The 23,744-nt window shown below is 42.6% G+C and overlaps 1 protein-coding gene across 4 annotated transcripts in view; it reads left to right on the top strand.

The window, feature by feature from the left end:
* Window positions 1-328: 328 nt before the first annotated feature.
* Window positions 329-23,744, top strand: part of FSHR (follicle stimulating hormone receptor) — a 133,042-nt gene continuing 109,626 nt past the window's right edge. For 3 of the 4 annotated variants that reach the window (XM_077334928.1, XM_077334911.1, XM_077334918.1), the window contains exon 1: window positions 329-567. In XM_077334928.1, the coding sequence (XP_077191043.1) occupies window positions 413-567 (155 nt within the window). In that variant the 5' untranslated portion in view covers window positions 329-412. The remainder of the gene's footprint in view (window positions 568-23,744) is intronic. The other variant, XM_077334901.1, reaches the window with a different exon arrangement.

Here is a 23,744-nt window from a genome sequence, read left to right on the forward strand (position 1 = left end):
AAATCTCCAGGAGTTTCCCAACCTGGAGCTGGCAACCCTACCAACCCCTGTCTCCTGGGGGCCTGGCAACTCCAGTTCTACAACTACAGACAGTTCTCCCTTAAACAAACTGGAATTAGAGGAAAGGGTCCCCCAGCAGGTTTGAGTCCCCCCCTCCCCAGCATCTTTCCAGGTGGTCATTAAGCACTGCATATTAGTGTGCTCTATTTAGCATAGGCATGAACACTGCACCTTCTCTGCTGCCCAGATGGAGGGCAGGCCATCCCAAGAAAACTTCCCCTAGCTATCATATGACTCACCACTGCCCTTCAAGGCGGGTCTTCAAGTGAAAGGAGTGATAGTGGGAAGTCCATCCCAATACAGTAGGAGTTTTCTTTCAGTGACTGAGGGAGAGGACAATGTAGAGACAGCCATGCCTCTCTTTTGCTTCAGCCTGCTGCTTCTCCTGGGGGCTTCCACTGGTTGCCAGCATCCCATCTGTTGGTGTTCAGACCGTGGGGCATTCGTCTGTCAGGAAAGCAAGGTGACCTATGTGCCGCGGGACATCCCCAAGAACTCCACAGAACTGTGAGTAAGAAAAAAAAGGGGGGGGGGACTGTTAAAAACTTTGTCACAATCAGTGTAGCAAGTTCTCATTTTGGTCTTTTGGGATCAGCTCATCACTTGGCAAGTCAGGCTGACCACTCTTGGAAGAGTTTGGAATCTTGTTGACTCCAGCCAGGATAACTGTAATTCTGGACCAATTAATCTCTCCCTTAAGATGTTTTATTGCTTTGAAGAAAGCAAAATATGCATTGTACAAAGTTTCAAAGTAAGTTTCAGTTGGCAGCTAGTGTTTCTAAAATAATTCCTGATAACAAATGCCTGGCATTTTCCCTTAAAAGCTCTTGCACTAATGAAACTAAAATTAAACACACTAAGCCGCTCTCCCTTAAAGAACAGCACACCTTGGCGGCAAAGGGCCTGGCAAAGTTATTATCTAACATTTATCAAATATTCATTGCGGGAGCAAAACGTTTCTTGGCAAGTAGGTGATAATCGGCATGTATGGTTTTTTAAATACTTTGTGGAGTTTCCCAAAACAGGGAGTGGGGGGAGGGAAGTCCTATACAGAGATTTTTTAAAAAAAAATCAGTAAACAATCCTTGTAGAGTGCAGCCGTAGAAGAGCAGCAAGTGAAAACAAAAAGAGCACACTGTGTTATGTTTCTCAGCTATAAGTCAGTTTCTTAGCGTTCTTATTTTTCCCCTCACAGACTGACACAGCCAGTGTTCTCTATCAGATGTTCTACAGACACGTAGTCCAAAGAATGCCAACCAATAATTAACTGTGAAATTACTGAAATAAGATATTAGGTCCTCCTCTCGTTTTGAAAACAAATTGCTGTCTCATTCTGGATTCTGAAGGCAGGTAGCTTGGATGCGAATGAGGTGACTCCAGCAATTGGCACTGGGTTCATAAGGGCATCCCTGGAGCCAACACGGTGAACTCCTGAAAAGAAAAATCCTAATAGTAAACATTAGTGAGGAGTAAGAATCTCATTACTCCCAGGCTAATGTAATTTTATACAGATGGGTTTCCTAGGGTCAGGCTGCCAAGGTGATGTGCAACAAATGTATAGTATGTCAAATTATACAAGCAGTTTTTTAAAAGGTGAGTGCTTGGGTTCACAATACCCTGCTGTAACAGAATCATCAGAAATGATGTCACAAAATTTTCCAGGCAACTGAGGATGTCATAAGTGATATGGAAAATCTATGCTAGAGTCTTTTGCATTATTATTATTATTAAAAGTTTTACTAGCTACTGTGGACCAAGAGGAATTGCACTGAGGTCATGGCACCAGGTGAGGGTTTTTAAAACTTGAGTTAAATTGCCCCCTCTCCAGTGTTATATGCTCGGAGGGAGGGGACATGCCTGAATGTTTTCCCCAACTGGGAACGTAACAGTTTTCTGAGGATGATTTTGATCAGGAAAATGAAATGGGAAATGTTTCTAAACCCTCCCCTAATATGAAGGCCTTGATCTGATTTCCCTCCCCCCCCCCCTGATATTGCTATTAGCATTGTAAAAAGTCTCACGAAAGCCAACCATCTGATCACCCACTGCCATATTTTAGTTTAGTCCGTAGAGATATCATTTCCTGGTTTTCACAAGCTCGTTTCTCTTGTCCTGCTGTTCCCTCCAGTCAAACAGATGTTGTAGGCTTTTGAAAAATACTACCACTCCTGCAAAAAACCCAAATAAGGACAGTGGGGTGAATGTGAAATAACGACGCCTCTCAAATCTCAGGAAAACTATTATTTGTCTCCAGGCTGAATCCCTCAGAACTTGATAATTCAGCTTCAGCCTGCAGTAAATCATGCCCTGTGACAGAATGAAGACATACAATGTGACAGAATTCAAGATTTCAGAACTCAATATACATCCCCCCACAACTTATCTTGAACTCTTAACATATACTGAATAGCTCCCACTGATTTATTGCAAGCTGTTCCTAATCATTCAAGATTTAATTGGATTAATGCCAATAACTAACTGTTTACCTATCAAATAAGGCCTAGTTCTTGCTGTCACAGAAAACCTGGATTTGAGCTTCAGAGTACAGGGTGGGAATCACGTGACTCATTCCCACCCCAAATCTGCTGCTGTAAACAAGCATGAACAGGAGAAGACTAGGCTTGAACCCTTTCTTAGACCTTTTCACTTGACATCCAGATGGGGCCACTTGCAATCCGAAGTGTCAGTACAGTCCAAACACAGCTTTATCACTGCGGGCATCAATGGGTCGACTACACAATACCCTGCCCCCAGGTGTATCCCTGGTTCCACCGCAGCTCTGGCAAGCAGATGTGTTTTGGGAGCTCCCTGTTGCAACATTCATTCTCAGGTGCAAGTAGGTCTGTTTAGATCAAGTCTTTGGTGTGCAGGCACAGGAGGCTCAATCCGTCAACCACCCACATTATTTTCCCAAACAGAAACAGCTTCAGGGAGCGACTATTTTTCTCATTAGGGGAATACATAGACACCAGCGGCACATCCCGATGGCCAACCAAGTGTCCGCAGTATTGCAAATGGCAGCTCCCTACAGGGAGCAAAGCTTAAACCCCCTCTACGCATATGTTGTGATCCTAGTTAAAATCACTTTCCTTGAACCTGAGAATCTAATTTTCAACCTGAAACTCCCGGAGCTCATGTTCATGACAGGACCTGAGGACAGACCCAGGAAAAGTCTATTGTGTGGCTGGGCCTAAATTACCTGAGGAAGGAGCTTCACCAACTATTCAATTGGAAATGTAGAAGTTTCCAACATGTGCAATCATACTGGACTTTTCTTCTCTTCCCAAATGTTACAGCTCCCCTGTGACTCTTCCAGAAAGGATTTCCAAAAGAAATGCTGAATATAGGAGTACAAATGTTCAAGGTTTCTTATTGCATGTGTCCACAGAAAACAAGAGGTTCTAAGCATCTAGACATTATCCTTTTTTTGCTAGTGCTCACCTGGGGGGGGGTGACAATATTCAAACTAGTGGCTCAAGTCTTTTAAATATAAGAATCACACCAGTATTTTCAGTTTTCTTTTTGCTAAATTTCGCCATAAGCAGACTGTTATATCCTTTTTAAGATCCACATCTTTGTTCTTCTTTTTAAATAGATTTATAATTATGAGGCATCATTTCAGTTGTGTACCCATAAACTTTAATCTTGTTTTAAATGTCACTCTTTCAGATTGTAAACCTCGCAGCTAGCACAATGTTTAATCCCCTTGCTCTTTTGTAATTAGGGATGTGAGAAATTTCTCTAGTTTTATCAGTATTTTTATTGCTCCCCTTGAAAATCCTCAGATGTTCTGCCTGAGGAAGAACACACAAATTCATTTCAAAAAGATTTTGCTTTAGTCAAAATCTGGATACATATCAGAGATGGGCAGCAGAACTCCCTGGAGGAAATTTTGCTAGCATTTACAGAAACTCTTTTGGCCTCCCTTCAAAATATCTTAAATGTTTTGCTGTGGAGGAGCCCCCAGATTTGCTTCAAATTTCTCTTTAGGCTACATTTTGGTGGCAATTCTATTTGTAACATTTGTTCATCTCATCTGTTTGTCTCATCTGTTCCTATGTGAAACTAATCATTCAGCAATCCAAAATTGGAAGAAAGGCAGATGGCAGTGGGAGAGAGAGAGGAATGTCCATTAATCAACTCTTAATAGATGGAGAACCTATGTAAAAGAATACTTTGCACAGTACTTTTGTTGGGTATTAAAACAGGTAGATCCTTGTCAGACCTATAATGTTTGAATGAGAGTCTGGTTTCCTTGTGGTAGGAAGCAGTTTGTCTTGCTAAGGCACAGTGGCCTAACAACAAGCACACAACAAACAACATCAAACAAAGTCTCTGTGTGGAGAACAGAATTTGAGGGAAGGGCTGTTCTGGTGATTAATTAAGAGTAACTAAGCCACAGTGTTTAGAGAAAGAAGATTTCTAACCCTTCATTCTCCCATCCTATCATAAATCTCTTAAGCCTTTAAGCACCAAGAATTTCTGTCAGTGGACAGACAGTGTTCAGAATGTATATGATGAAAATAGCACAGTTAAATCAAACAAGTTCTATGCAGTGACTTTGGGCAAAGACTGACACTGAAATTGTGTTTCTTAATTATTTAAGGTAAAGTGTATATGTTAAATGGACTCCGGGGAATGGTAGAGGACAGGAAGGCCTGGAGGATCATTGTCCATGGGGTCACGATGGGTCGGACACAACTTCGCACCTAACAACAACAATATATGTTAAAAATACTTATTAAAGAGTAAACGACCAATCCACGTATATAAATCATGTAATACAACTGATGTTTTTGATAGACTTGTGACACTACTAAGAAAATATCTGAGGCTCTAGTCAGCAGTCATAAATCCTTTAGGAAAGTCAATTGTTATGTACTTGAATATTATTATTGGAATCTGAAGAAGAACGTTGTAGTTTGAAACAACTACGGTGTTTTTCTTTCATCAAGAATCTTAAATTTGCACACAAGTTACAGTTATGTACAATAAATAAAACCTTTTTGTGTAAAACATTTTTGGGAATATCATGCATTCCTTTTGAGTAAATAAAATATCAGTCTCTCTGCAAGTGTCTGAGGCAGCCTCAAGAAGCACATAATACAATAAAAGCAGCAATAAAACACAATAAAATGGCAGCATTAACATCTTAACATAACAGTAAAAGCCCTGTCTCATGAGGCCATCTAGCACACTTCAGAGAGAACACACATACCTTGCACATAATCAGTACCTGTTAGCACCCTCGCAGTTGCTTTTTGGACCAATTGAGTTCCTAGGCTTCATGGCAACTAAATTTACACACTTAAACATATGAGGACAAAGATCATGTATGCCCCACAGAGCTATTCAAAGGAGGGGTAGGATAAAGAAGTGATCAATAATAATATTAGGCCCCCAGACACAAATTCCCACTAGATTCCCCTCACATTCAGACCTTCATATGAACACATAAGAAGCTTAAAGTGGGGTTGCTGCTATCCCCCAGTGGCCCCTTACCTGGTTCTCTGGCCCCACAATATTGTACTCAGTCTAAATAGGTAAGATGACTTCTACTGCTACCTCAGGAACCCCATCTAGGTGAAAAGACAGCCTATGTTTACATAAAATAAACTAATTTGTTTGTCCAGTTTTACCTCAGAAGACTGATTTTTTGCCATGTTGATTGTACACCTCTAAAGGGCATCATGCCCTGAGGGATCTAATTGTATCATCCAGAAATATTCACAAGCGATTACATTCCATCATTCCATGCCTTCTCATCATTAAAAAGAAGGGTGGTTATGGTTTTTTAAATTAAATTCCAAGCAAATCTGGGTCATTAAGACATACCTTCCTTCTTTTACTGCCTTGTACCTTCCCAGGCTGTGCCAACATATTTCTGTCATTTTTAGATTTTCTTTTAGAAAATTCAATGTATTTTTTAATATGGAATATTTTGTGAACACATTTATTTGCAGGTAAGTGCTCTAGCCTGCTGCTTTGAGCCAGCAGGCTTGGATGATTACATGCAAATAGATTTACTTCTGGGCAGGCATTCCAGCTTTTTCTTGGAACACCATGTTGTGGCACCCACCTCCATAAAGATTTGCACTACAGGAGTATCTCCTTAATGCCTCCAAACTGCTTGGCCATGCAATAGTCACCTAGATTGGACTTCTGTAATTTGCTCTATGTGGGCCTACCCTTGTCCTTGACCCAGAAACTCCAGCTGGTGCAGAATGCAGCTGCTAGGATCCTGACTGGTTCATCATGAAGGACCCACGTCCAGCCTATGCTGAGGCAGTTGCATTGGTTATCAGTTATGGCCCTGATCAAGTTAAAGGTTTTAGCTTTGATCTTTAAGGCTATTTGCGGTTTGGGCTCTGCCTATCTGGGGTACCACTTTCTACTTATGCTCCCCGCTGGGCTCTTTGCTCTGTAGGTACTAATCTGTTAGTCATCCCTAGCCCCCAGAGAGATATGCCTGGCCTCCACCTGGACCATGGCCTTCTTGGTCCTGGCCCCAACCCGGCATAATGAGCTTCCGGGAGAACTGAGGGCCCTGACAGAGCTGTCAAAGGTCTGTTAAGGTCAATGGCCCCCTCAGGCTACACTATTCATCTGAGGAACACCTTTGTGGACAGCTGTGGGGAGGCTGGAGTATTTTCCCTTATACCATCTTGTGTTTGTGATTTTATTGTTTTTATTGTTTTACAGTTTTAATGGGGTTTTATGGGGTGTTATGTGATCCACCTTGAGTCCAAGGAGGAAGGCAGACTATAAATTGAATAAATAATAAAAAATGGAGCTGCATAGTAACGGAGTATTTGAAAGTATGCAGTTATTTGTTACCTTCGTAGCTGAAGCACAGATCTAGATTCCCAGTGCTTTGAGATTTTAAAAAGATAATCTTTATTGGGAAAGATTATTTACAAGAATATATCATATTCATCTGCTTTATTCTTCGTACTTCAGCAGAGTACAATAGCTTAAAGCAGTGGTCCGCAACCCGCGGGCCGCGGCCCGGTGGCGGGCCGTGAAGGCCTTGGCGCCGGGCCGCGGCTCCCTCTCCCTGCCCCCCCAGTAAAAAACTTCCCAGGCCGCAAGCTTGCGGCCCGGGAAGCTTCTTACTGCGGGAGGGGGGGAGAGGGAATCAGGGCCACGCCCGCGCATTGCGAATGCGTGGCCGAATCGCGCACGTGGGTTGGGGCATGTGCAGCCCGACAGTTGCCCTGCTGGTCCCCAGCCTCAAAAAGGTTGGGGACCACTGGCTTAAAGAATAGTGACGAAAGCAGTACACTGCAAGCCTATTGTGGTTGGAATGCAGGCGGCCTACATGCCACACATCAGCAAATGGAGGGAGCTATGCTTAATGGCTCCTTGTTTGCTTCAGCAAAGCACATACACACTGAACTTCTTTTCCTGAAGAAGCAGTAAGAGTACGAGACCCCATCTTAAACAAAGGGATCCCCAGACATGTGCTAGAGAATTTCTACTGCAGCCTCACCAATGACCACTTGAAGCACCAGTGAGCACTTAGGGACAGCTCAGCTGCTTAAACAGCTGACTTCACCAAATTACTTGCTGATTACTATTCCATGATTCCAGGCAGTACCTGCAGATCTCTCTGTGTTACAACTCGACTCCAGGAAACAGAGATCAGTTGCCTAGAGAAAATGGTTGCCCTAGAGTATGGGTTGCATGGCATTATAACCTGCTGAAGTCCTTCCCCTCTCCAAACCCAGCTGCCCCCATGCTCCATCCCCAAAATCTTGAGTTATTTCCCAATCCAGAGCTGGCAACCCTAATGGAGTGATCTTGGCTTACAACTGAGATCATGGAACGAAAGTCCATGAAACTGTTTAGTTCCCCTCTTAAAAGTCACGTAAACCAGTGCCTGTTGCCATAACTTGTGGCTCAGAATTCTCTAAGTTAATGATGTATCTGCAAACCAGTTATAAAGATGAGGTGACCTCCTGTTCATTGTATTTGTGTATACTAAGCCAAGTCAAACCAGTAACACAATTCCGAATATGCAACATGTTGGACTTATCAGAGATCTCCAGCACAGAGCTTCTCAAGTTCATACTTCCAACGGGCAAGGGAATGAACTCAATGTACTTTGTGGCAGTTCCTTGAAACAAATGCTGTCAAGACAAATGGCGAGAAGGAACAGCAAGTTATTAAAACACAGATAGAAAATGCCTCTGCAAACAGAACCCACTGCTCCCATTCTCAAAGGTGAAGTACACTATTTATTCTTTATTACACACACACACATGCACACACACACAAAATCAACATTTTTGCCTTTAAATAGTAGAAGAGACAGGATTTGGGAAATGAGAAATGTTTTGACAATGTGTGATCCTCTCCCACCAGAATGGACTTTTTGAGGCTGAGAAACAACTGCTGGTGTGGTGGGTATGCCGGGGGAGCTTCTTTCTCAAATTCAGGTTGGAGAGGAAATAAATGGCCCATGTACACCATTTGGGGGTCTCCCCCCCCACACACACACACTTGCAGTCTTTATATGCAACACAGCCTTAAAGAACAGGCAAAACATGTTCTGCAGATCCCTGGATATTCTATTTGGTTTGTTCTATGGATGCTTGTTGTTTTTTCTCTAAAGATTTTTACCCTAAAATTACAGTTTAAGAGATAAGTCAGCTTCCTTCTCCAGTTTCTTTGGGGTGGGGCCATGACTCAGTGGAATAACACCTGCTTCAATCCCTGCCACCATTTAATCTGAAAAAACAACAACAATGGGCAGTTATTCACGGCTTCCATAGAATGAAGCAAATAGAATATCCAGGGATCTCCAGAACATGTTTTGCCCGTCCTTTAAGGCTGTGTAGCACGTAAAGGCTGCTAGGTGGGGAAATCCTCAAATTTCCTACAATGTTTTTACTTAGAACTTGGTAAACATGCTCTGTCTACCTGCAAGGTCTTCTGCCTGCACATGCAGGGATGTGAACAGGGCCCAATGGGGTCCTTTTATCCCTCTTCCTGCAGTTCAGCATCTGTTTAACTATGATCTGGGAGCTCAAGGAACTTGTATTCAGGGGAGATAGAAAGGACAGAATTATGATACATGCACAGCTCTCCTGATCCTCAGAAGTACACTGCAGTATACATTGAGAGAAGGAAGTGCCCAGAGCTGATTCTTCACTGCCCAGGCAGCTTCCTACACCCACATTGCGAGCGGCACCCTTTTGGACCCAAATGGTGCTCTGATTTCTCCTACAGATTTCTATGACCACATCAAAGTCTTAAGGGTAGACAGCAATGTAGACTGCAGCACTGAAGAAAGATGCATTGTTTTGCCCAGTGCTGCAAACATCACATATAATTTGTCAGTCTAATGAGATAATGCAGATATTCTCTGTCCATAGAATGTTTTCTGCTCATTATGGACATAATAAAGTGTATGTGAATCTCCAAATAGAAAAGACAAAAGGGTGATAACCTGATAAAGGAAGGACAAAGAAGAGAAGAGGATGAACTGTTTTTTTGTATCCTGCTTTTTACTACTGGAAAGAGACTCTAAATCCAATTCTGCACAGGTGGAAAATGCTGAGAGGACGGTCGTATGGAAGTGGGGCTAATCCCTGCTTCCACATGATGCAGCCACTGGGCAGGCTCCCTCCCAGGCCTGCCACGGATCAGGCCCTCAGTTGCCCCAGGCTAAGGGTTGCCAACAAGGCCTGCCACACAGCAGGCCTATGTAGACATCCTGCCCTATGGTGGCCCAGAGGAAGCAAAAATTACTGTCAGCTTCGCAACACTTCGCCATGCCATGGGGCAGACCAAGCCCCCCCCCCCATTTTTCTAGGAGATGGGATTGCATTCCATACAATCCCACCTTCCTGCTAATTTTTTTAAAAATCATGCAGCCCCCCCCCCCCTGCACAGAGGAATAATTCCACCACTGCTGTGTCTCCCAGGGGAACACATTTTGGCGCCAAAGCAGATCCAGCACAGAAATGTGTCTACCATGGGGGCATAGAACACATGCAACTCCACAGCAATGCACCGGCAGCAGCCTGGCATGGCTACTCCCATTCAAAAGGAGCCAAAGTGGTTTACAATCACATTTCCTTTCCCTTCCCACAACAGACAACCTGCAAGGTGGATGAGGCTGAGGAAACTCTAAGAGGACTGTGACTGACCTGACGTTACCCAGCTGGCTGCATGTGGAGGAAAGAAACCCAGTTCTCTAGATTAGTAGCTGGTTAATAACCGGGGGACAGAAAGAATCTTGGGTCTTCCTATAATAATGCTGTAGGACACTCTGGATGGCAATTAACTTATAATGGGGCTGTATTTTCCATAGGGCCAGGTCAGAAGAGCCAGCAGCAAGATCTACCCATTCCCACGTGACAATGAGCAAAGGAATATTCAATTTATTCTACAGAGTTAACAGCAAGAGAAGATTTGGGCAAAACCATTCTTTTGACATCAATGCTACCATTTCTTGGTTTATGATAGTTTCCCCACAAAAAACAGACATATACATTGTTATATTCCTCGGCTACTCAAATGAAAGAACTCCCCTAAAGCTTTTTTTGCTGTTAACAATGTAGGAGAGGAGATTAAAAAGTCATTTGCTTGTTTCTCATCTTTCTGGAAGGTGGTTGTGGTTCATCACAGGTCTCTGTGTGGGGATCGGCTTTTGGAGCTCAGGGCTTATCCAAGGGATTGATGGGAACTGGGTTGTAATTGGCTACTTGTTGCCCATTTCTATTGAATCACTACATAGCCTTCTAAATTTTGGCAAGTGTGACTTGTCATACTGGGATGAGAAAAACTACATTGGCCCAAGCACCTCCTTCGGCTCAGTTATGAAAGGTAATTTTAATGATCCTTGAGGTCAAATCATTGTATTGAGTTTAGCCACAAGCCATTATAACAGGACACCAACTCCACCTGTCAACAGTGGGGAAGATTGATGAAGAGATTTCACAACAGCATGCAGCTGCTAGACCAACAAATCTTCTATATAACTAGCAGTGGCCTTTGCCTGATTATTGTTTAGCTGCCACAACAGAGGCAATTTATCATCTTTGCTTTTGTATCAGATATATCCTCTCCATTAGGTAACAGACTGCAAATAATATTAGCGGTAACCCTGTGAGCCTGTACTGGTGGCTATCAGTGCAGTCCTGAAAGTAGTTACAATTGTCTAATCCCATTGACAACAGTGGGCTTAGAAGGGTATAACTCTTTTTAGGATTGCCGTGTGAATGCGGCCTCCTCCATCCATCCACCTGACACTACTTGCCATTTTGTTTCTCCCCTCCTGCGTTATGGCTTAGATGTTAGTTACCTAAGAACTGGTAAGTGGTTTTGCTTGTATTCTTCCCTTTTGGTCCCATTTTTTCTTGTGTGTATTTGTCTGGATCTTCTTCAACCAGATTGCAGTCTTGGCTCACTCTGTTTTTGAGGACCCCTTTCTTCATAGAGCCATGGCACAGTTCTCAGAATATGAAGGAGGTTCACAGCACCCAAAGGCCCCCTCTCTCCACCCTCTTTCCTGCAGCATGGGAGAGGCCTGACTGTTCTTCCCTAACTTATCCTTGGCCCACCTCAGAGCAGGAGAGTATGGGCTGCTGGACACCTGTGTGGTCCTCCTCTTTGGCTTGACTTCTGCTCAGGTTAAGATACAGAGCATCTCCTCTCTTGTTAGCTCCTATTCTGACAGCCTCCAATATTACCCCTTCTTTTTGCAAGATCTCTGCTTCTTTCAAGAGGATGCAGTTTTCAGAGTCAACCATGCTCAGCTCAGAAATCTGAGAAATCTGCACCCTTTAAAAAATTGGAAACAACAGGAGATGGGATGGTGAAGCAGCAATGAGAAAGATGGATGGTGTATGTGCGGGGGGGGCAGTTGTAAATCATACATTTCAGAAATATCTGGACAATGGGGTAATAAAAATGAAATAAATAAATATCCAGTGAAAGCCTTTCTGCACCTTCAGATGACCTCTAGCTAAACTGAAATAACAGAATATATTTCTCTGTTGCTGTAAAACCTCCTTCCAAGACCTTCCAAGACCAACAGATACACTCTGTAAGGCTCAAATTTCTACAAACATATTTTGCACGCACACACACACACATACACACACAGTGTGTGCTTGCAAGAGGACAAGAGAATGAACAACAAAGCCAACAAGGAAACATTTCCTGCTCACTGTTACAAGTTTCAAAATTAGTATGCAATGTGCAGCCCCCCAGGGGCTATCTGGCATTTATCTGTAATTGAAATGCCTGCAAAAAAAAAATGTTGTAAAGCTTCCGCCTCAGCTGTCTTTAAATTTACTGACTGTAACATGACTGTGAAATATTTTCTTCCACTAGCAAAATGGCAGAATCTAATAGGAAACATTTACAGTGGCAGAGCCTAGAAAATGAGAGGCTCCTGATGCTTTGGGTTCGAGGAGGGGGAGGAAAGACCTGCTGGATGAAAGCAACAGTTCTTTTTCAATCATCTTTATGGGTTTTTGTAAGAGCTGTAAAAAATTCTCAGGTTACACTTTGGAGCATGTTAATTCAAAGGGGCAGGAATCCATAGCAGGAATCCTGCACCATCAAATATGCTCCTGTCCTATATGAGGTTCAAGTGGAAAACAAGTGCCGTTAGGGAAAAACGAGACTTTTCTTCTTCCTCTATAGCAGGGGTAGTCAAACTGTGGCCCTCCAAATGTCCATGGACTACAATTCCCATGAGCCCCTGCCAGCAAACGCTGGACATCTGGAGAGCCGCAGTTTGACTACCCCTGCTCTACAGTGTCTATCTACTCTGCATATGACCTCTGGGAGGTCAAAAACGTTAAAATTCACTGCTTATCAACGGTTTTCCACTTATCCTGCTATATTTATTTCATTATCTAATTTAAATATTATTGTATTGGGCGCGTAAGCACCAGGAGCCCAAGCCGTGTTTGTGCAGTTTTGCATGACATCTGACTGTATCTTGCCTTGTGCATCTCTACATATGTTCCATGTCTTGTCTTGTACATCTCTGACTCTGAGCACGAGGAGTAGCAAAACCAGGGAAATAACTGTCCCCCTAGAGCTGTTTGCACATAGGACAATAGCTTGGGGGGGGGAGCCTTTCCCCCACCCCCAGTGGTCTTCCAAGCTGAAACAGGCTCTCCTTTACTTTTTAACAGCCATTCCCTGCAGCTGCTATGTTGACCATGGGAATTTTCCATGAGGCCCGGGAAACCCAGTACAGTTAAAAACTGCACAATACATTTTGCCCTTGAAAAGGATTTTTAAGAACTCTTTATGGCCAGGCTCCTCTTGAAGGAAGGAAAGCCCTTCATCACGGGTGGCAGCCACAAGCAGGGGTCAGCTCACTCTGGCAACCAGTGGTGGTAAGGCCCACAAGTGAACAACAGACTCATGCATAGACACCCCTATTCAAATGAGAATAAAGACCACAATGCTTTGCTGCAATGATAAAAGAGCCCCCAAAAGAGCTCTACGCTCCACCGCCCCCAAGGAGTTAATGGTCCCTGGCCCTAATGAAGTCTTCCTTGCCTCTACCAGCGGCAGAGCATTCTCTGTTCTGGTCCCCACCTGGTGGAACAAGCTCCCGGAGGAGATCAGAGCCCTGACGGAGCTTAAACAGTTCTGCAGGGCCTGCAAAAGGGAGCTCTTCCGCCAGGCATTTGGTTGAGACCGGACGCAATCAACAGCGACTGAAGGGCCCTTGCTCCCCCCCCGCCCCCACTCAGAACTCCACCAGTATACTCTGGACCTGTTTGCACTGTTGCATTGTTGCATTGTTTACACTGTTTATATTGTTACAACTATCAGTTGTTAATATTATTGTACGGTTATTCATATGTTATAGATTATTTCATGTATTGTTCATATGTTCCATGTAAACTGCCCTGAGCCTCGGGGGAGGGCAGTATAGAAAGAAAGAAAGAAAGAAAGAAAGAAAGAAAGAAAGAAAGAAAGAAAGAAAGAAAGAAAGAAAGAAAGAAAGAAAGAAAGAAAGAAAGAAAGAAAGAAATGTATTTTTTAAAGAGCAAACAGGCTGTTTTCATGAGAGACACCTGCAGCCAGATTCCTTAGTGTGTTCAACCAGAAGTAAATCCCCCCTCCTTCCATAGGACTTATTCCTGTGAGAGGGTGCACAGAGTTATGCTTTTAAAAGCAGAGGTGAGCCTCTGTCATGGAACTCTAGTTACATATCCATCTTGCTCTTATGAGAGAGAATGCAGTTCTATGTTCTGGCCATTGTATGTTTGGTAATCCCATTACAGAAACCAGCAGCACGTGTGGCAATTTCTCCTCTCCTATTATAAACACTCTAACAGCAGCAAAAGGATTCAGTGGGCGATGTAAGGAGAACTTCCTCCAAAATAAAGGCTGGCCCAATGGATTCTCTGGATGTAATACAGAATACTTTCAAGGCGACTCTGTTGCGGGCACCTTGCCTTTCCCCTTATTTCTGCTGATAACCCTGGGCTGCATTCCTTCAGCTTGGAGGACATCAAGCAGCTGAATCTGGACTTCAAACCAAGGCTGTTATTTGGCAGCATACAGTTGGAGGAAAGGAGTGGGGCTAAGAGCAGTTTCAAGACCTTGAGCAAACAATCTGCTTCTCTGTTCTGGAGACACATGAAGCTACCTTCTGTTAAGACAAAGCTTTTGTCCATCTAGCCCAGTATTACTCACCAAGGTCTTGAGCAGAGGTCTTTAAGTAAGATCTCATAAAAAGAGCAGCACTCCTGGATCAAAGCAATGATCCCTCTAATTGAGCATCCTATTTCTCACAGTGGAATACCTACAAAAGCAGGACACAAAACCCTCTCCCTATTGCTGCCTCCCAGCACTGATATTCAGAGAGTTATTGCTGCTGAATATGGTTTTGTCGGTTTTGTCTTCTTGGCTAGGAGCCACTGATGGACCTACCCTCCATGAATCCTCTCTTAAAATCTAGCAGCTATAACTACATCCCACAGCAATGGACAGCACACATTTACTGTTTGAGTGCAAAAAGTATTAAAATATGTTGGTCCTGAAACAGGCAATATGGCTTTGCTAAAATATTATCTGAAATAAATCCTGGTTTTCTCAAGAAAAAAATGCCAGGGGGCTGAACTTAGGACGCTGTGAATGCAAAGCATGTGTTATAGCTGTGCAGCAGAACATTGAGAAGGTATTTCCAAGCATTTATGCATTTACAGAATTCACCTTCGTTTCCTCGGCTGTTCTCTGTCTCTTTTATGGCTGGGTTACGTTAAGAGGTTTATTATTCATGATCCCAGTTGACCTGCAGGTAATAGAATGAACAACATGATGAACATTAATTAGTTTGGGTTTTTTCATCCTAAAACTAGACACACACAAAAACTCACGTACAGACTGTGTATGAAGGTATTAAAACCATCAGGTCCTTTGGAATGGGGCAGGGACGCTTTCCAGACTACAAAATGTCCCTCATGCTGTTACAGTGTTTGCAAAACAAATGCAAGTTAGGGATAAACTAGATCAGTTGGTAGAGAATAATAATGTCCACTATGCTGTTGTTGTGCAAGGACAGAACAGAGCTAAGAATGTTTTAATACCACATCTTTATTCATTGGCTTTATGCCATTTTAATTGCCATGTCTTCCTCCAAAGGTTTCTAGAAATTGTCGTCCAGTGAGGTTGCTGTGCATTCTGTTATAGGTTCCCATTGCCCTTGTTTGCTTCCTTGAACTACGGATCCCAGAATCACCAGGGGAAATGGAATGACTGCTAAACAGGGTCAAGTATGTAGTATAGATAAGCCCCAACTTAAATTTCAGTGCATTAAATAAGGCCATAGGAAAGCAACAACCTTTGCAAACAAAGAACTTAAGAGATAGTTGTTCTTCCTTTCTCAGAGAAACCACCTCTTCTCCCCATCCTTTTCTTTTCTTTTTTTTCTCTTTAATGTTGTTGAAGATGACCTTCCTTACCTTCTTTAGCTATATTTATGGTACAGGCTATTTGGCTGGTGCAATTTCTGCAACAAACACATGTTGTTGTCTCCGTGTGTATATGCCTAAGAAACCATGCTAAAAGCTCTGAATTGCTGAGCACAGGCTATAACCCAGCAGTTCAAAGATTATAAATTAGTTGCACTCTGGGTGAACTGCTGGGTTTTGATACAAAGCCATGCTGTGAATTTTTGCTAGAGAGCAAACAATTCCCACATTCTATAAGAGTTTATATAAACATCTCAGCAGCTATGTCACAAATCCTGCAACTTTTCTTAGGTGGAATGGACATGACATCCCTATCTATTCTTGTTCCAAGGATTACTGCCCAAACTCTGTCTCCCCAAGTGCAGCATACTGTTGGAGGTCTGGGCCCTTCTCCTGGCTGTGCATTCATCTATAAACTAATTAGATAATGAAGAACCATGTTATCCATGTCATTACAATGAAGATTGATTCAAACTATCAGGGCATTTCTGCACATCGAAAAAGTAGTGTTATGCCAACGTAATGGCATAGCGCTAAATATTTTCGCGCCTCTGGCCATTGCTCACCTTCTCGCTGTCTCGCTCTCGTCTGCTGCCTTTTCACACTCCTTACACTCCACATTGCCTGCTGGAAATGGCAGGAGAGAGCAACATGCTTTACATGTGACTCTGTTCTGCCTGTCAATCCTGGCAATCAATGACAGGCAATGCCTGTCAATCAATTCCCTTTCTCAATGTTTTAAAGGGCCCATGATGCCTGCTAATTTTTTTTAAATTTAATACTTCGTTGAAATGCATATGCGTCTAATCATAGATGCGTAGTGCTTTTTGAATGCGACCCATTATGGACTCACAAATCTTGATACTTAAGAAAAATAATCTCATTCCTGATTGGGGGGAGGAATTTTTGAGAGGCATGCTTTGTGTCACAACTTTGGGAAAAAATATTTTTGGCTTTGCCTGCACGCTTGTACACCTATATATCCTATCCCTGGGAGAAGGGGAAATGGGCTGCTTAGTCAGTGAGGGAGCATTTTATTTTTGGAGGGGAAAATTTTCCTCACTATGGGGAAGTAAATGCTTGATTAGATACATTCAAGCATGTGGTCCACCACATGAAGTCATACTATCAACCATGGACCTCTACAACTTCATTCTTATTTCATTGTGCTGTATGTGTGGACTACATACATAATGGGATGACCCAGAGCCTGATCTGCTGTGCTATGAGCTCCTATAGAATCTTTATTGTTTTTTTGCCTCTTTTTGGAAAATGGTTGGTGCTTTGTTCCCTGCTCTTGCTCAAAAGAGCTCAGTGGAACAGTGAGTGAAAAATGGGGTGGTGGAATGACATCATTGGTTCAAGCAGCAATCTAAGATTTGCCTCAGCCTCTATGGTATTCACCATCTATCCATGTTGCTTTCACCAGGATGATTCTAAGCTGCAAATTCAGTAGAATTCTAGATGATTGATGGGATTGGAGGTAACACTGGTTAGGCTTTGCTACACAAAGAGAGAAAGCAAGGATGACCTGTTGAAGGAGACAGGGAGTATATCTGAATATAGGGAGGTGTATGGCTGCACCTGTTCATGCTGGCTCATTCTAATTCTGCTGTAGGAATTCAGACTGCATTTCCTGTCCACAACTCTCATGATCAGCTCTCCATTTTTTTAAACCTCTTGCTTAAGGTTGCTGGTTTCCAGGTGGCACCTTAAGTTCTCCCAAGATCAGGTTCCCTGGTAGCTTCAAATGATGGATTGCACGGCATCATATTTCTGCTCCTTCTCCCAATGTTTTCTCCCTGGGCTCCACATGCACATCTCCAAGAATTTTCAACCCAGAGGTGGTGACCCTAGGTTTGTCCTCTTCCTGTTACCTGACTACTTGTCATAAGAATGCCTATTCCATGCTGCCACCTGCGATTGAAAGTGGGTCTGATGACTAGACAGACTGAACACCATTCAAGTAGACTGCGTTTTACAAGCTGGTAAGCAGCAAGAGGAAGAGTGGCTACTACAAAGTTATTGAATTTGGCTAGGCTTATTCATGATTCCATGGCAGCCCTAGTTAGTAATTTCTGTTCGGAGTTCAGAAGCATTTGGGTTGTAATTGGGTTGTAATTCTTCACCTGTCATTATTTTTCTCATAATTCCCCTCTGTTATTTCCACTGCAGCCCCCTAGCAATCTGTAGCCCCTTCAGTTCCACTTGTTACTATGTGTGTTTAAAATCTAAGCAGTTATGTGCAGGACTGAAGCTTTAAATGAAGTCTGTCTGCATCTCCTTTGATAAAAAAAATAGATGAAGGTGAAACTTCCAGGACAACAGATGCTCCGCTTCCCCAACCAGCCAGGGCTAGTGTCAGCTGGATTCCTTCCAGTAAATGGAGACTTTACCATCAAATCCATTGAATCTGACTGACTTCAGCTGTGTTCTGTTCTACTAGAATATCTGCAAATAAACAAACAAAAAAAACTTGTTTGTCAAAAAGTGAAAACTGCCTGTTTGTTGAGGTCATCTTCTGAGGTCTTGCTCCATAACCAGAGAAATGACCTTTTCCATGTGGTACCATGATTTCAGAACAATCTCCTGTACCCTTCTAGGAAGATTTATCTGGCAAAATCTTTAGTGTAATTTAGATTTCAGATGAAGACCACTTTGTTTGGGTTAGTGTTAGACTCAGTTATTGACAATGGATATTTTGAGACTTGTTATTTTGTTATCACGTGGATTCTGCTTTCTCTGCTTCTATTGCTTTTATTTAGCTAATTTAAAATATGATTAAGATTGTTTAAGATTGTATGATGCCACTTCTCTTTGTTCAGGCTGGCTTTCAGAAAGAAAATGTATGAAATGGCAAGTTAAAACAACAAAAATATCCTTGAAAATTAAAAACTTTACAATACACACTCCAGATGGGCAGCACTATAATATCACATCCATCTTACTTAAAATAAACATCTATCAAGCAGCTGTGCAAAAAAATAAAATAAGAATAAACATATAGATTAATTAAGTCAATTTAAATAACACACAACAGAATAAAAACCAACCACACTAGAGCAAGTATACTAAAATTAGAAGATCAGATAGAAACTGCAATTCTTTAAAAAAAAATCAGCAGATGACCACTAAAGATCAAAGCAATTGGCCATGTAATTTACTTGTGCAGGCTAGCAGGCTTGCCCCCAAGCATTGTGGACAAGTTTCCAGTCCACCTTCAAAGGATGACTTTTATTTTCTGCTATTTACATTTTTCACTATAATTGTTTGTATGTATGTATGTGCTGTTTCTACATACTGTTTTGTTTTTTGTTTGTTTTTTACATTGCTGTAACTACCCCAGACATTGTTTGGAGATGTACAGATATTTCTATTAAACAAAAAATACCAAGCAACATTTCTCTGAAGCTGGTAGTGCAATTCAATGGCAGGCTTTTGGAAACACTCATGGAGCTGCCTTATACCTAGTCAGACCTAGGGCCATTTTAACCATATAGTACTTGTAGCACATGCTATGGACTCCACAATTCCAGCGCTCCTGTGCAGTACCTCCCCATGCCCATGGATCAGGGCTGTAACCTCTCTCTTCTCCTTTTTCCCTTTTTTAAGGACACTTGGAGTGACACTCCTTTCTGCTGTGGGGAGCCCCTCTGTCACCAGTCGGGCTGCTCCTATCAGAATTGTATTCTGCTGGGACCCCGCAAATCCTTAAACGGGCTCTGGTGCTATGGGCCCAATGAATCCTTAAGCCACTCCTGATCAGACCATTGGTCTATTGAGATCAGTCTTGTGTATTTTGACTGACTGTGGCTCTTTGGGGTCTCCAGGGGAAGTATTTTAAATAATCTACTACCTGCCTGCCCTGACCAGGATAGTCCAGAGTACCCTGATCTCATAATTCAGCTGCTAAGCAGGGAGGGCACTTTTTAGCATTTAGAGCAGTGATGGCTAGAGAAGTCCAGGCTCACAACCCAGAGGCAGGCAAACCTCAATAAACATTTCCTACCTTGAAAACTCAATGGGGTCACCCCCAGTCAGCTGAACTCTACATACACACACAACCTGCTTCTTTTAGCTGAACATGGAACCTGGGAATTTCTTTTTACAAAGTAGATGCTATATCCTGAGTCACAGTCCCAGGCTTTACTTAGTCTTTATGTTACCCCTGGATCCCTCTTTTGTTCTTCCTGAATTAGGCTAATATGGCTACCATTTTGGTAATATCTCTTCCTGCCCCAACTCATTACCAAAACCTCTGAATTAATTTGGCCTGCTATACCTGGTCCAATAACTTAGGGTTTTTTTATTTGTATTTATTTATTCAATATTTATTAGATTTGTATACCCCTTTACTGGCAAGGAATAGTTTTTTTTGGGGGGGGGAGTACAGTTGCTAGCTTTGGGCTAGGGAGTAGCTGGAGATTTGATGATAGAGCCTGGGTAGGACAGAGATCTCAGTAGAATACAATGCGAAAGAGTCCAGGGAAACAGATCACTGTAGCCTAGGGATGAGCTGTAATTCCAGAGCTGTAATTCCAGTTTTATATATCCTGATCGCCCTTAGGCTGGATGCTTAGGGCTGATCCTGCATTGAGCAGGGAGGTGGACTAGATGGTCTGTATGGCCCCTTCCAACTCTATGATTCCAAAAAATAGCAACCCTAGTGTCTAGTGAGTGCCCATTATTTTCATCTCCCACCCCCCAAAGCAAAGGACCAAGGACAGAAACCATAAAAGTAAGGCTATCCCTGATAAATGGGGACAGTTGGAAAGTACACAGGGTTTTTAAAAAAATAGAGCCAACATCATTGTTTGTTTGTTTGTTTTTCACATTTATATACCACCCTCCCCGAAGGCTCTGGGCGGTTTACATAAAACTGACAACTATACTAGAAACCATATATTTAAATAAAGATAACATTAATATTACATAACATTAATAGCAGGGTAACGGTATAATATTAAACAATACAAACAAGTCCAGAAGTCTTGGTGGACTTCTATGGGAGGTGGAGGTGGCAGGGGCCCTGCAGATGTTGTTGATTGTGCCTGGTCTCAGCTAAATGCCTGGCGGAAGAGCTGCCTTTTGCAGGCCCTGCGGAACTGCTTTAGTTCCATCAGGGCCCTGATCTCCTCTGGAAGCTCATTCCACCTGGTGGGGGCAAGGATAGAGAAGGCTCTGGCCCTGGTTGAGGCCAGGTGGACTTCTTTAGGGCCAGGGACCACTAGCCTGTTGGTGACAGTGAAGCGTAAAGCTCTTTGGGGGGCATAAGTAGGGAGGCAGTCCCTCAGGTACACTGGGCCCTGACTGCGTATGGCCTTCTGGAATTCAGCAGGAGAAAGGAAAATGGCAAACATTTCAAGCAGTTAGCCCAAACTGCTCTGTAAAGCATTTTTGAACTCTTTGCCTTCAAGGTGAACTGTCAAGATAAGGTAATGATCAAGATAAGCAGCAGCCCATCTCATTTTTATTAGTTATCATTTGCAAAGTTCTCTGTATCTAATAATAATTATAGTATAGCTGTGACTGATAGGTAAATGCATTCTCCCTGAGTGGAAAGGAATTTATACTACAGGTGAATTATCACTGAGACTGACTTTGGAGTTCTTGATTCAGAGTTTCATCTAGAACATCAGAATTTGGCATTTCTACCAAAGCACAGCTGTATTTCTGCCAATAAGGGCAGTAATTTGGAGCCAGCAGATCATTTCCATGGCAGACTGCAACGTTCTCACCATACTTCTCCTGCTGTAGCTGATCCCTCCCAGTATTGTTCTTGGGGGTCCCTATCTTCCAAGAGCAGCATTTGGGGGTCATATGGTTGAGGCCAGGATGGAGTCCCAGTGTTTCCATCAGAGGATCACCCTCCATGCCTTTAGATCCAGCTTCTCGCTCTCAGAGGAAGAAGACTTGGCCCTCCAGCTGAACCGGGGGGGGGGGGGGTGGTACTAGTAAGGATGAATTTAGTTTGTCATCTGTTGGTTTATTTGTTTATTGTTGTAAGGCGTGCTTTTATGGGGTTTTACTGTATTTTTATCATGTTATCTTGTGTAAACCGCTGTGAGACCACTGGAAGACCAGCGGTATAAAAATCAAAATATATATAAATATAAATATAACGTTCCAATGGGAAGGCAAGGCAAGAAAATCATGTTCCAAGGATGGAGGAGTTCTTCTGTCAGTGCATGCACTGTGCTGGACTCAGGCCACTGGCTGGCCACAGAACATTATGGACTACACAATTAAACAGATGAGGAATAGAAATGTGTTTCCAAGTTGAAGAAATGCAGTTCTATCAACGGTTTAATGCTGTGCTCTTGAAAATAAGGGCGCGCACATACATAATGCTCTGCAAAAAAACAGAATGATAAAAAAGATCTGTTGAGGGGAAACGAAGGCTGTTATTCCTTTTACCTTGCCTGCTTATCTGTACGTCAGCCACAACAGAGATAAGGAATCTAGTGTACTGTATACAACTTATATCATGAATTCCCAAACTGTGTGCCACAGGAGATCTGTTATTATGTTGGGGGGGGGGGGAATGAATTGGGCTCCAGTAAGTCCTGTTAAGTCCAAAATACTTGCTGTGTCTTTGTGTCATGTTATGGTTTTGCCTCTTCCTGATCAATTTCTGTTAGGAGTGGTTACTTCTGTCCTGCCTCTGCAGAAAATATCATAAGCATTTAGTTGCTCATGATATAGAAGCAGTTAAACTACCTATGGTGTGTCTGTTGCATCCCAGCATGAGTCACTGCTGAGCTTGCTCTTTCCAGTTTTGAGTAATGCTCAAGACAGAGTCATGCAGAAAAATTATATTTTTATTTAGATTTAGATTTCTATGACCAACCCTCCTAGCATAGCCAGCTCAGGGCAGTTTACAACATAATTAGTAATAATATCCATATTAATGGCCTTTAAAACAAATGAGGCATGGGCCTTAATGAGATTATTCTTTCACCACTAAAAGCAAGCTTGTAAACATTTCCATGCAGGAAACCAGTGTGCCCTAGGCATCAACAGTTTTGGAACTACTTGATATGATCTCAAAAAGTTCAAACCAAATGTTTCATTAGAAGAGGTACTACTGTTGGTTACCGGTGCCATTGTAGAACCAACTGTCTTTCCAGCTACTGGGGCTATCAGGTCAAATCCTGCCATGGCTTGATCATACAAATAAGCTTACTGAAAAATGCTTGCCCGGTCCTAACCCCAAATATTTTTGATAGAAAAAATCTGTTGTTAAAGGCAAAATTAGTGGGCACATTGATGTACAAAATTATTCATGGGATAGAGAAGACAGAAAGAAGTACTTAGGGCTGATCCTGCGTTGAGCAGGGGGTTGGACTAGATGGCCTGTATGGCCCCTTCCAACTCTATGATTCTATGATTCTATGACTTCTCTCCCCTTCTCACAATGCAGGAACTCATGAACAGTCGATGAAATTAATGAACAGTAGGCTTAGAACAGCTAAAAGGAAGTACTTCTTCACCCAAATAGTGAAGCTTTCCTGATAATGAACACATGGAATTCACGGCCACAGGAAGTGGTGGCAGTTCTAAGTACAGACAGTTTTAAGAGGCCATCAGATAAACTGCTATCAATCACAACCAATTGATGGGTCACATTATTATGGGCACTTTCACACACACTAAATAATGCACTTTCAATCTACCTCACAGCTGGATTTTACTGTGTGAAATGGCAAAATCCACTTTCAA

This window comes from Paroedura picta, chromosome 1, assembly GCF_049243985.1.
Source record: "Paroedura picta isolate Pp20150507F chromosome 1, Ppicta_v3.0, whole genome shotgun sequence".
NCBI lineage: Eukaryota > Metazoa > Chordata > Lepidosauria > Squamata > Gekkonidae > Paroedura > Paroedura picta.